At 33.7% G+C, this 13256-nt stretch overlaps 1 protein-coding gene across 2 annotated transcripts in view; it reads left to right on the top strand.

Moving 5' to 3' along the window:
• ME1 (malic enzyme 1) overlaps window positions 1–13256 on the top strand; it is a 226597-nt gene that overhangs the window by 190744 nt on the left and 22597 nt on the right. For both annotated transcript variants that reach the window (XM_054492838.2, XM_054492839.2), the window contains exons 8-9: window positions 6679–6776; window positions 8502–8615. In XM_054492838.2, the coding sequence (XP_054348813.1) occupies window positions 6679–6776; window positions 8502–8615 (212 nt within the window). The remainder of the gene's footprint in view (window positions 1–6678; window positions 6777–8501; window positions 8616–13256) is intronic.

Genomic DNA, 13256 nt, shown 5'->3' with positions numbered 1-13256 from the left:
CCTGAAGAAATAATGATGTGCAAATTAAATATACAAAGTATTGCAATGCTATTTTTAATAGCAAAAAATCAGAATCCTCTAAATATCTAAAAATAGAGGTTTGGTTAAATGAATTACCATATAACCATAGTATGGAATATTATAACTGTACAAAATAATATTTTAAAATATATTATAGACATGGTTGGGTATTCACAAGATATTTTTAAGAGATTAAAAGCATGTTAAAATAGTAAGTATGGAATGAGGTATTTTTTATAAATTAAAATTTTTTGAATATACGCATATCAGTATGAGACAAAAATTTGTTAAGAGTATACATCAGAATGTTGAAAGTGGTTACAGCTACACAGTGGGATTACAGGTGACTTTTTTTGTCTTTATCTGGATTTTAACTGTTTAATGCATTTACCACAATGAGCATGTATTTATGAATAACTATTTCAACTGCAAAAAGATCAAACATGGCACAATTGTTGAGTCATAATATCAAAAATACCTAATATATAATCTTTCATTAGCAAGATAACTTAGTACCAAAGCTTTTTACTTCCATTAGTATTCTTTCCAAAGTGGTATTGTTGTTTATGTTGTAATTTGGAATTTGCCATCATCTCATATCAATGACATTCTTCATTATATCACCACTTATTTGACAAAATACTAGACATAACTGATCGTAGCAGACAAGTTATACAAAGAAAGAAAGAAAATAGCATTCTGACTATATTTCTTCCTCTTACTCATAGATTTTTCTGAGTTAATACTCATTTAAGACTTACAATTAATATTCTGAAACATTTTTATGTGTAGATCCTATATTTATATGTAGATCCTATAAGATTTCTTTATATTAAGATGCAAAAAAAATTTTAGACTATCTTATTAAAATGTGTTTTGTCAAATACTTATCAGAAAAAAAACATGAATTAGAATGTAAGAATATTTTGTTAAATATTTTTATTACAAAAGAATGTAACATAGAACAATTTTAAAATATTACTTTGCCTCGACCAGGCACAGTGGCTCACGCCTGTAATCCCAGCACTTTGGGAGGCCAAGGCAGGTGGATCACCTAAGGTCAGGAGTTCAAGACCAGGCTGACCAACATGGAGAAACCCCGTCTCTACTAGAAATACAAAAAAAATTAGCCGAGCATGGTGGTGCATGCCTGTAATCCTAGCTATTCGGGACGCTGTGGCAGGAGAATCGCTTGAACCTGGGGGGCAGAGGTTGCGGTGAGCCAAGATCATGCCATTGCACTCCAGCATGGGCAACAAGAGCGAAACTCTGTCTCAAAAAAAAAAATTATTTTGCCTCACTAATAATGACACCCCACCACTTTGGGAAAGATGTTCATGGTTAAAAGATGGCTTCTTTTCCTGTAACTTCAACCTCTTTCTCTCTATTGCCTTCTTCCCTTTAGTCTATGACCATAGACCATATTTAAATTGCTTTAAGTCTTAAATTTATTGCCTCACTTCTGTTTTCTTCCCTCCATCAGCCAATGTCCCTCTTCCCTTAAAAACATAAAAATAAGATATTTGCCTCAACCTTGTTTCCCTCCCACCCCATCTCCATCTTCACCCCATTCTTCCTTTTCTTATCTAAGCTTCTCCAAGGAGTGTTCCACACCTGCTCTCCCTGTTCTTCACCTTTTATTTCTTCCTCAGAATACTGCCGTCCATCTTCAGCCCTAACATGCATGCCACTAAAAATGGCTCTTTGATAGGTCACAGGTGATGTAATTGCAAGATCCAATAGCAATCTTTGATTTTCTTTCTTGATTGACCTTTGTTCTTTGTCATTACTTCTCTCTGTTTTCAGGTAAGTATATGCTCTTTTACCTCTTTGATCATTTTTTCTCTGTCAATGTGTGTTATAACAAAAATGTGTTATAACACATTTTTCTGCCCTCTGTTCCTTAAATGTTCATGTTCATTTAGGTTCTCTCCTTTAGCCACTCACGCTGAATAATGTTATCATTCCACATGACCTCAATACAACTACATGTTTTTAAATTCTAAATATCTGTGACCCAGATTATATGTAACTATTTCTTGATACTGCCACCAGAATAACACATGACAGAAAGCACAAGCTTTGTGCAAAAGCTCAAAATTGAACCTCCTAATTTGTTTGCATACCCCCAGCCTCAAATTTCTCAAAACCATCACCCACCACTATTCTCTGAATTTAAAATCTTTCAACACCATCTGCTACCTATAATATATTATAATTATATATACCCATATATACCTATAGGTACTATTAGTATATAGTAGAAGGCCCTACATGATCTGACCCCAAAACTTCTCTAGCCTCATATCACTTTGCATTCTAGTAAGTTGTGTTTGCTTCAGCAACACTGCACACAGTTTCACATGTGTTTTATGTTCTCTCTCCTTTTATATTTTAGAAGGCTGGGTATACAGATGGAGGTTGTATTCTGAGTCTTTACTGTAAGGTGACTTGTATGGGCCATTTCCTTAGGTAATCTTCCTTTTCAGTCTCTTTGGATTGCTTCTCTAACACTGCTGAGATTCCACACAAAAGATTTTTCCAATCTCGCTCCTGATACTACCTTTCTGCCAGTGCTCTTTAAGTAGAAGAAGATTGGAGGGTCTCCGTATTAAGTATGTAAACTTTCAATTAAGCTTGTTTCTAGTATGGCACCCTTGCCCCCAATTATGCCTGGTGTCTTATACTCCAATGACCCTTTCCAGAAAATGAGCGTCAAGTTTTCTTTCAAACTTCCAGAGTGTGGGGAAGTTGACTATCTTCTAGAAGGAGAGGGAAGCAGATCTGGGTTTTAACTGATATATATATACACACACACACACACACACATATAGAGAGAGTTAATTATATATATAATTATATAATTATATAGATATTATATATTATATATAAATATAATATAATTATATAATAGATTATATAAATATAATATAATTATAATAGATTATATAAAAAATATAAATATAATATAATTATATAATATATAAATATATAAATATAATACAATAATATTTTATATAATTACATATAATATAATAATTGTATATTATATGTAATTAAATATATATATTTAATTTTGAAACCGTATCTCTCTCTATTGCCCAGGCTGGACCGGAGTGTAGCAGAGCAGTCATAGCTCACTGCAGCCTCAAACTCCTGGGTTCAAGTGATCCTACTGCCTCAGCCTCCCAAGTAGCTAGGAATACAGGCATGTACCATCACACCCAGCTAATTTTAAAAAACATTTTTTGGGGGGTAGAGATGGGTATCTCTGTGTTGCCCAGGCTTGTCTCAAACCCCTGGGTTCAAGCAATCCTCCTGCCTTGGCCTCCCAAAGTCCTGAGGTTACAGGACATAAACCTCTGCACCCTAGCCTTCTTAACAGATTTTTTACCAGCTTCCTGTTTTCACCCTGTCCTTTATCCCCACTTCCAGAGGCACTTGGTGCCTCCTATACCTGGGTTTTTGAGAGTTTTGCTGTATCAGTCTGGTCACTTATTCCCCACTGCTGGCCAAAAATTCAGCTTTCTCAAGTCTGCTAAGTCAGTTGCCATTTGCTCATTTAGAAGCCTGTCAGCTTCTAAAATGTTGTTGCTACCCTTTTCTCTTAGTCTTTTTAATTTTTTTCTTTTCGAAAAAGCAGTTTTCTATTGTTTTAGTAGAGTTTGTTGGGGAAAGGAATACTAATTGTGTGTTCAACTTCCATTTTTAACAGGGAGTCATCCCTGCCTCCATGTCTTTGCATATGCTTTTCCTACTCATTGTGTCCTCCTGTCTGAGGTTCTGAAACTCTTACATTAATCTTTCAATACTGTGTTCAGGAAGTATGCACTCTAAATGCCTTGACCTTTGCCTAGATAAATTCACCCCTCCTCCTGCTACTTCTAGTTCTTGTATTTTACCCAATCTATTTAGTAGCACATGAGGATTGTAATTATTTGATTACATATTGATCTGCCTTATTAAAATATATATGGCAATTTTAACCAGATTTAACAAATTATTGCATTAGTAGAGGCTATTCTTTGATAAAAGGTGAGACTTTAACAACCATATGTTGTTATGTTTATGTTTATGTTAGAGTCATAAGTTTCTAAAATGTTAAGAAAGATTCAATCTGTTTAGTATCTTGCTAACAGTGTTAAGTCCTCTTTAAAACTGATAGTACAGGCAGGGTGCAGTGGCTCACGCCTGTAATCCCGGCACTTTGGGAGGCTGAGGCGGGCAGATCACCTGAGGTCAGGGGTGTGAGACCAGTCTGTCCAACATGGCAAAACGCTGTCTCTACTAAAAATACAAAAATTAGCCAGGCATGATGGTGGGTGCCTGTAATCCTAGCTACTTGGGAGGCTGAGGCAGAAGAATCGCTTGAACCTGGGAGGTGGAAGCTGCAGTGAGCCAAGATCGCGCCACTGCACTCCAGCAGGGGTGACAGAGTGAGACACTGACTCAAAATAAAAAAATAAAAATAAATATAAAAACTGATAGTATGAAGATAAACCTAAGCACGAATTCTGTCTGACTTATAAAAAGCTTAGTTTTAAATCTTAAAGTAAAAGTTATTATGGAATAATTTATTGTAAAAATTTACAGTTTCATAAAATTTCAGTTTTCTACATGTATTCCCTTCTCTGCAATGAAGTTTAAATCAAGGTAGTACCAGGCCGTGTACAAGAATCATGTTCAAGTTAAATTTTTGATAGTGCTAAAAATATTTCTGATTTTATTAATTAATTCTATAAATGGAAGATTAGTGTTTTCATTGTGTTCTCAGGAAATATTATGAAATATATCTTTAAATATAATGTGTGAACTTAACACATTTTGAGTTTTGAGTGATCTAGCATAACCATATGAAAATAAGGTACCAAATAGGATATTTTAGAATATTTTGTGTCTATCTGACCGTAAATGTCCAATTCGATGTAAATAAAAATAGTAATACAAATACAGTGATTGCTGATGATACTTCAACTTTGATGCTTCAACTGGTTAAATCTTATAGAAATCCTTAAAATCATATAATCTCGGAGTTGGAAGGGAGCTTAGAGTTCCCCAGATCCAAACTTCTGGCCAGTTTACTTCAAAAGAACCCAAGAGAGAGATAGCTTGAGCTACTATTTCTGAATAACTTTTTATTTAGTAAGTGGATATCTATACCTCTCTTTCTAGTTTAAATTCTCTTTCATCTGTTTAATGACTCTAGTGAATATATCTTGCATGGGGAAAATATCATTCTAATCATGTCATGATGTATTCTCTACATACACTAGCCATGTTTTTTGCACAGATTTTCACCTTAAGTAATGTATAGAAGAGTGGCTTTTTCATAATATATGACTTAGCACAGTTCATAATTATTGCAATAGTGACTCTAAATTGCATGCATTTTATTTTTGTAGTACACATTGTGATCCTAAATAAAAGACACTTATGGGACTAACAGGCCTTCAACAATTATTATTTATTGTGTTCTTATTTATGGCTACCTAATTACACAAGAAAGAAACTAAAAGATTGAATAGAACAAATTTACTGATTGTGAAATGTTGATTACCTTTGATACTTGACATACATAACGCTTCATCGTTGTGTCATTTTCAAACCTAGTCTAATCTTTGTTTTAACCATAATGTTAAATGAGGGTATTTAATGTTTAGCTAGGCTTTACTACCCAGCTGAGTGATGTAGGAAACATTATAGGTAGAATGTTATGTTAGAGGAGTAAAGTGTAGATACAGCTAGAAAATGCTGCAAGAAGCTGCTGCTTTATTAGCCATAAAGAAGTTGAGCTGTGTAATTACACTCAAAAGCAAGAGAACTTCTTTGTGATCTGTGAACGCTTATATGGTAAAGTAATATAATTGGAACTGGTGAAGTTTTTATGCCTATGAGACATGATGAGGAAAATACAATTTTTATCTTAAAGAAATTTTGCATTCGTTTTGTCTAGTACCTTTGGGATCCACCAGTGATTTTCATAGGTAAAAAGTCTATTAAATAATACAATATAATTAGATTTTAGTTGCTATTAACATTAAATTCCAAATGTATCAAAAATATCATGAGCACCAATACCATCATCAGCAAGAATTTACTATTTGTGTCCTCCTGTCTGAGGTTCTGAAACTCTTACATTAAGAGTTTCTTTGTGTGAAGAAGAGTTTCTTTGTGTGAAGCCTTCTTTGTGTGAAGGGGATCATTAATAGATTTCAAAACCCCAAGAGTAATTAGACAGAAGAATCTAATAGCACTTATTACCCTTTTATATCATAAAGTAAAACTACTTTACATATGAGGAAACTATCTATTTGATTACACAATAATTTCTCTAAATTCTTTCAGCTAGTCAGTGGGTTGTTGAGCTAGAATCTGAGGACTCCAAATGCCATCCTTTCATTGATTATGTCACTAAGATAAGTCACAGAATCTTCTTTTAGGGAAGTATTCAAGAATAGTAGTAAGCTGCTATCTTAAATTATTGATGTCAGTAGCCTGGGAATTTTACCACATATGCAAGCATGGGATAAGACAACCACAGGTTTCTCTTCTGTACCAGTTAACCTGTTTTATGATTATTTCAAGATATGAATAAAAGCTTGGAAATTGGCAGGATCTGTTTGAGGATTACTCAAGGATATTTATTACTTGTTTCAGGAACCGCATCTGTTGCAGTTGCCGGTCTCCTTGCAGCTCTTCGAATAACCAAGAACAAACTGTCTGATCAAACAATACTGTTCCAAGGAGCTGGGGAGGTATTTACCTTGTGTAATACTTATGTTCTCCTAAACTAACATATAATTAATGTTAATTGCTCATTAACTCAAGATTTGACGTATTCTTTCAAATTTTTAGTATATTACAACTGTAGGCTTTACTGAAGATTCCCAAATTAGGTACTGAGACATATTAATCATTCATAGGATAATTTAATACAGAAGTAATGAGATATTTTTCACAGATTTAAATTTGTAATATTATCAAATGTTGCCATAGGTATTTGTTATGCATATCTAAGGTGCCATACAGGAAAACTTTCCAATGTATGTGTATATATGCAAGCCTTTATGTATTTAAGCTGGTTTATCTGATATTGGCTTTTAGTATACTCCAGTGTTACAAATACAAGTTTTTAAAATTTGACTCACAATTCAGTGTGTATGTATGTAACTACATATGTGTTTTTAAGAAAAAATATTTTGAATTAGGGATTCGTAGTATATTATTACTGTTCACTGCAAAATCCCAAAATATTTTAAATTGTTGGGAAGAGACTGCAGCAAAACCAAATTATGCCTTGTTATTATTTGCTTAATTTAATAATCTGAAAGAAGAAAACTAGACTCCTGTAATAATAATTCATCCCCAAAATAGAAATTAAAATGTTAGTTGAGTTTGAGTTTCTCATGGGAAAACTGCCAAAATCTCTTTAGAATTATAGAATGTAAGTAATAGAGAAATATTTTGTGGCTATATATATATATATTTCAAGAAACTTTAAATTTTCAAATTGAATATGATTATGAACAAAACAATATGTTACACTGGTAGATAATTGTTTATGTTGTATTGGTTTTCATTTTGCTTGTTTTTAGATAAAACAAAATATGTCAAGTTAGAATTCAAATGCCACGATATAAATATGTGAAAGTATTCAGAATGTAAATCGCAAATTCACTTTCACTTTGAAATAAAAATCAAGGCTAAATGACAGCTCATTAACATTTGAGTTCTCTATTTTGTGGATTATTACATGCTGTATTTAACTTTAGTAAACCTCTTTGAATTTTCAAAGGGTTTGATGAATGGCACAGGCCAGTTCTTGATACTCAACTAGGCAGAAGAATTCATGGTTGGATTATTCAAAACTAGCACTTGTTTGTCCCTGAAAAGATATTGGAAATTTCACAGATAATTATAAAATTTACCAAATACCAAGGAAGTTGATTCCTTTAATCTTGCAATAAATTTCACAGCACTTTTGGTATCCAAATTAGAAGAGTAAGTAGATGCTTGGAAACACAGATTTTTTTTTTTTCATCAGTTTCATTCTATTGCCTAATTGGTCAAGTTCTCATCCAAATGACCAAGCTTCTTTCTTCAAATTCAATTAGAGTAGCTTGAACCTAACAATAAACAACACAGTTCAATGAGCAAGGTTGACCAGTTCATTATTTTGAATTCAGCATTTTTTCTTGGAGCAAATCTTGGTTGTATTAACAGGATTAAATACACTGACAATCAAGGATATCACCAGTTTATCCGTGGCCAAATAGAAAGCCACATAATAGTGGCTCTGTTGTAGTAAAAAGGGTAAATAATTGTTATTTGGCTTAACCTAAATGTGACAAAAATACTTTATTCCCACTAACAAAGACAAAATGGGGTGAAATGTAACCTTTAATAAGGTTGAAATCATAACTTTTAATAAAGTTGAATCATGTAGAACAACTTTAAAATTTTTTCTTTTCATCACTGAGGCTGCCCTAGGGATTGCACACCTGATTGTGATGGCCTTGGAAAAAGAAGGTTTACCAAAAGAGAAAGCCATCAAAAAGATATGGCTGGTTGATTCAAAAGGATTAATAGTTAAGGTAAGAATTTGTCATTTTTAACCAGAATAAAGATAAATATGCCATTCTGGATGACCATCTCAAAGACAACTCTGTTTCTACCACCTCCCTTTAGACTATATTAAAAGAGTAGCCATTAAATACGAATGATCATGTCATACAGTAATACTGATACTCTTCTGAATAAAGAAGAAAACTATGGCTTAGGAACAGATTCCATCTGCAATGTGAGTCGGCTCCTTATACCCCTTTGAATTGACAGTCCATTTGAATTAGTTTAGCTTTCTTTCTTTCCTTCCTTCCTTTCTTTCCTTTCTCTTTCTTTCTTTCTCTCTTTCTTTCTTTCTCTTTCTTTTTCTTTCCTTCCTTCCTTCCTTTCCTTCCTTTCCTTCCTTCCTTTCTTTCTTTCTTTCTTTCTCTGTCTCTCTCTCTCTCTCTCTCTGTTTTTGAGATAGGGTCTCACTCTGTCACTCAGGCTGGAGTGCAGTGATGCCACCATAGTCACTGTAGCCTTGACCTCCTGTTTTCAAGTGATCCCTACCCCACCTCAGCTTCCTGAGCAGTTGGGACCACAGGCCGCCATATCCGGCTAATTAAAAAAAAAAAAAAAATTGTACAGCTTTCACTATGTTTCCCAAGCTGGTCTCAAACTCCTGAGCTCAAGTGATCCTCCTGCCTCAGCCTCCCAAAGTGCTGGGATTTACAGGCATGAACCACTGCACTTGGCCAGTTTAGTTTTAAATTTAGCAATTTGATATTGATACAGATGAAACACCTAGATATATCACTTTTTATTGAGAGTTGGTGATCAAATTGTACATTAGCTAGAAAGAAATGAGGAAAGAAATGAAATAGCTACCCTTAACCTGCTACTTTCTCTCAACCAAATTCTTAAGGGTTTGAATGGGAATTCCTGAGAGAAAACTTTGATAAATAGCTTGTTTGAATGTTGTCTTACCTGAGCTTGAGTTTCTCCATCTTTAATAGCGATAATAGTACCTACTTCATAGTATTATTTTGAGAACTAAATAAAATTAGGTTTGTGGCCATACTGCTATATAGTTATAAGCCATTATTAATACTTGTGCCACCTGTGCATATCAATCATTCTTTAAACTTCTAGAAAAAAGTACATATAAATCCCCTTCCTATGTGAAGATGAATGATTAGGAATAAATAATGGTAAGCAGTGTCTTCTGGAATTTAGTATAGAAGTAAATGTGAATGTGTACATACAGACTTTCTGGAAAGCTGTTTATGTGTATTCAAAGCCTTTAAAAGGTAATACTTTTGAGCCACTAGTTTCCATTCAAAGAATCTATCTCATGGAGATAGAGATGTATACAGTATTTTATGTATGAGGATGTTATTGCAGCATTATTTACAATAATGATATGGTTTATCACACATTAATTATAATAGTGATATGTTACACTTACCTAAATAAAGGATGATTGTCAAATGAATTGTGGAATAGCCACATTAGTATATTGTATAGTCTTAAAATTGTTTTCAAAGAGCAATAAATGACATGGTAAAGGATTCATAATGTTAGGTGAAAAAAACAAATACCATAGTATATATTATTTTTTATTTAAAATACAGTTGTATATAAAAGTCATAGAAGGAAATATATCAAATGCATATTACCTTAAAACATTATTTCTAATGTCTTTTTTTATATATTTTGAATTCTTAGTAATCTGTTCCTTTAAAGCTAGAAAAATATTTGTTTTTTAAAATCAGTATACATAGATATATTTTTCTTTAAATGAAGAAAAAATACATGCATAACTTTTGTAGTAAATAAGTATATATAAAGACAGAGGCTTTCAGTATGGATTTCTTGGCTTAAAAATTGCTATTGCTGGCTGGGCATGGTGGCTCACACCTATAATCCCAGCACTGTGGGAGGCTGAGGTGGGTGGATCACGAGGTCAGGAGATTGAGACCATCCTGGCTAATATGGTGAAAGCACGTCTCTACTAAAAATACAAAAAAAATTAGCCAGGCATGGTGGCGGGTGCCTGTAGTCCCAGCCACTCGGGAGGCTGAGGCAGGAGAATGGTGTAAACCCAGGAGGCGGAGCTTGCAGTGAGCCGAGATCGCACCACTGCACTCCAGCCTGGGTGACAGAGCAAGACTCCATCTCAAAAAAAAAAAAAAAAAAAAAAAATAGCTATTGCTTTGAAGAATCAGCATAAGTATGAAAATTTGTACACTGTCATCATGTGACAAGTTGTGGCCATGAAATAAGAATGTTTGTTGAATAAAACCACCTATGGATCGGGTGTTGTTCTAGACTCTGGGGATTCAATGAAGCCCTTGATCTTAGGAAGCTGATAGCCTAGTGAGAAAAATTCAAGCCACGAGTTACAGAACTAGAACCATATGAAAGTGTTATAAAAATATGTTCATGGTGTCAAGGGGCACAGGAGATGATGCTCCCAACTGCACTAAAGGAAAAAGATGGGAGTACTGAGGAAGACATCAAGACAAGGTGTCTATTAAGCTAAGTTGGAAAGGAAGAGTTAGGAGTTTATCTAGGGTCTCCATAGATATGTTAAATTTCCTATATACAAAACTGAAACAAAGGAAATATGATGGCAAGTTCACTGAGAGATCTTGATAGAAGCTAAAGATGATGCCTTTCATCTCTTTAGATCTTCAAAGTTCTATACAATGTGTAGTACGTGCCTGACAACAAATATTTTGTTAGTAAATGAGTGAATAAGTCACTTTACAGACAGGAGAACCAGCATGTACAAAATAAAATACTTTGGTAAAAGGGACATTTACAGATTATATTAGAAAGGAAGCAGATGACAAGAGATGAAGGGCTTTCCGAACCCTGAAGATGAGCAATTAAAGAAACCCGTGCAGGGGGGTTTGCCTCTCCTTTACTCTGATGGCATTGTGGAGGATGGATTGCAATGAGAGGAAACTGAGAAAAAGAACTAGTTACAAAGCTGTTGCAATAATCCAGATAGAAATTAATTGGGGCATAACCACGGAGGTGAGTGAAAGAAACTTAATTCAGTAGGTATTTAGGAAATACAAGTGGCATACTTAGTAACTGATGAAATATGGAAGGAGGAGTAGGGTAGAGTGGAGGAAGGAGTCTAGGTGGACTCCTTGGGGTCTGTCTAGTAAGGAATAAAGAACAGACCAATTTAAGGGAAGTAACAGGATCAGTTTCACACATAGTAAGTTTAAGGGGCTTGTGGAGACCTCAGACAGAGATGTCCCATTGGCAGTTGGAGATACGGGACTGGTACAGAGGATAAGTGTCCGGGCTGGAGATGGGGATCTCGGGGTCATCGTGTCAATAGTGTGATACAGAGGATAAGTGTCCGGGCTGGAGATGGGGATCTCGGGGTCATCATGTCAATAGTAGGAATAGTAGGAGCTGTGGAGAAAGCTATACAAATGGTTGTCCTTAGGGATATAAAATATTCGAAAGTCCAAAAAGTGGAAGTCTATGTGGTTTTATTTTGTTGTCTCTGATGACATTTTTACCTGAAATCTGTGTCAAAATATATAGATTTTAGCATCTTGAATAATTTTAACACATATTTACTGAGCTGAGATTCCAGAGTCCACGGATATAATACTTGGAATAACTGTGAAGTAGCTGGCTAGATCTAGTCAGTCTCTCTTACTTCATGTCTTTTACTTGCCAAAATAAAGAAGTTCATATATTCTGCTTGCCAAGATAAAATTACATTTTAAAAGGCTATTATATATTTAATAGCTTGTACACTATTTAATATAAAAGATACATATTAAGTTTCACTTTTTCTTTCATGCTTTTAAACAGTCAAAATCCTTATATTGACTTTTGTTGCAGAACTAAGCCTTAGAATAACCAGTAAATTAGTGTAATCCTGTTTTCAAATTTACATGATTCTTTTGTGTTTTTTATCTTTCATTCCTAGTACTTTTATATCTCCTGAGAACCAATAATAATCATTTTATTAATTTTATTAACTTGTAACGTAATTGTTTATAAAATGTAAAAATACTATAAAGTTTTAAATAAAAAATTTTCTTGGTGAAACTCCACTTTTTAAAAACACCATGCCAAAAACTAAAACATGAACTGTGAAGTCAGCTCATCTTTGAAGTTATATCATCATCATGCTAGATAATTATTATTCCAGCGTATTTTCTCTTTCAACTTTCAGTGTCACAGGCTAAGCATTTTCCATCATTTACCCCATATCCATATGTGCAGTGGAAAGAGTTAATGCTATAGAATACCAATATTGTAAATAATTCATCCATATCACCAAGGTTAATTGAAGTCAATTACTTGGTTATGGATCATACTCAAATATCTTTGTACTTTATAGTAATAAACATAAGATGCCTTAGTTTTTTATAGTGGAAAATAATTTATATATTAATTTTGTCAACTAATATTAATACATTTTAATGTAAAACTAACACTTAGTTTTAAAAAACCTTCCAAAACAAAAATTAAAGTAAGAATAAAGACAGTGAAAAGAGGATGAAAAGGGAATGTTGCCTAGTATTTGCATTTTGCAGTGAAGATTTAGAGCATTTTCAGGGAGGATAAGAAGCCACAAAACAAACCAGGTTTAATCTTTGTCTTAAATAAATATTATATTTTCATTCTCACTAATAAACCAAATTAAT

Source organism: Pongo pygmaeus, chromosome 5 (genome assembly GCF_028885625.2).
Source record: "Pongo pygmaeus isolate AG05252 chromosome 5, NHGRI_mPonPyg2-v2.0_pri, whole genome shotgun sequence".
Lineage (NCBI taxonomy): Eukaryota > Metazoa > Chordata > Mammalia > Primates > Hominidae > Pongo > Pongo pygmaeus.
The sequence above is the reverse complement of the archived record's forward strand: the minus strand, read 5'-3'. Positions and strand labels throughout refer to the sequence as shown.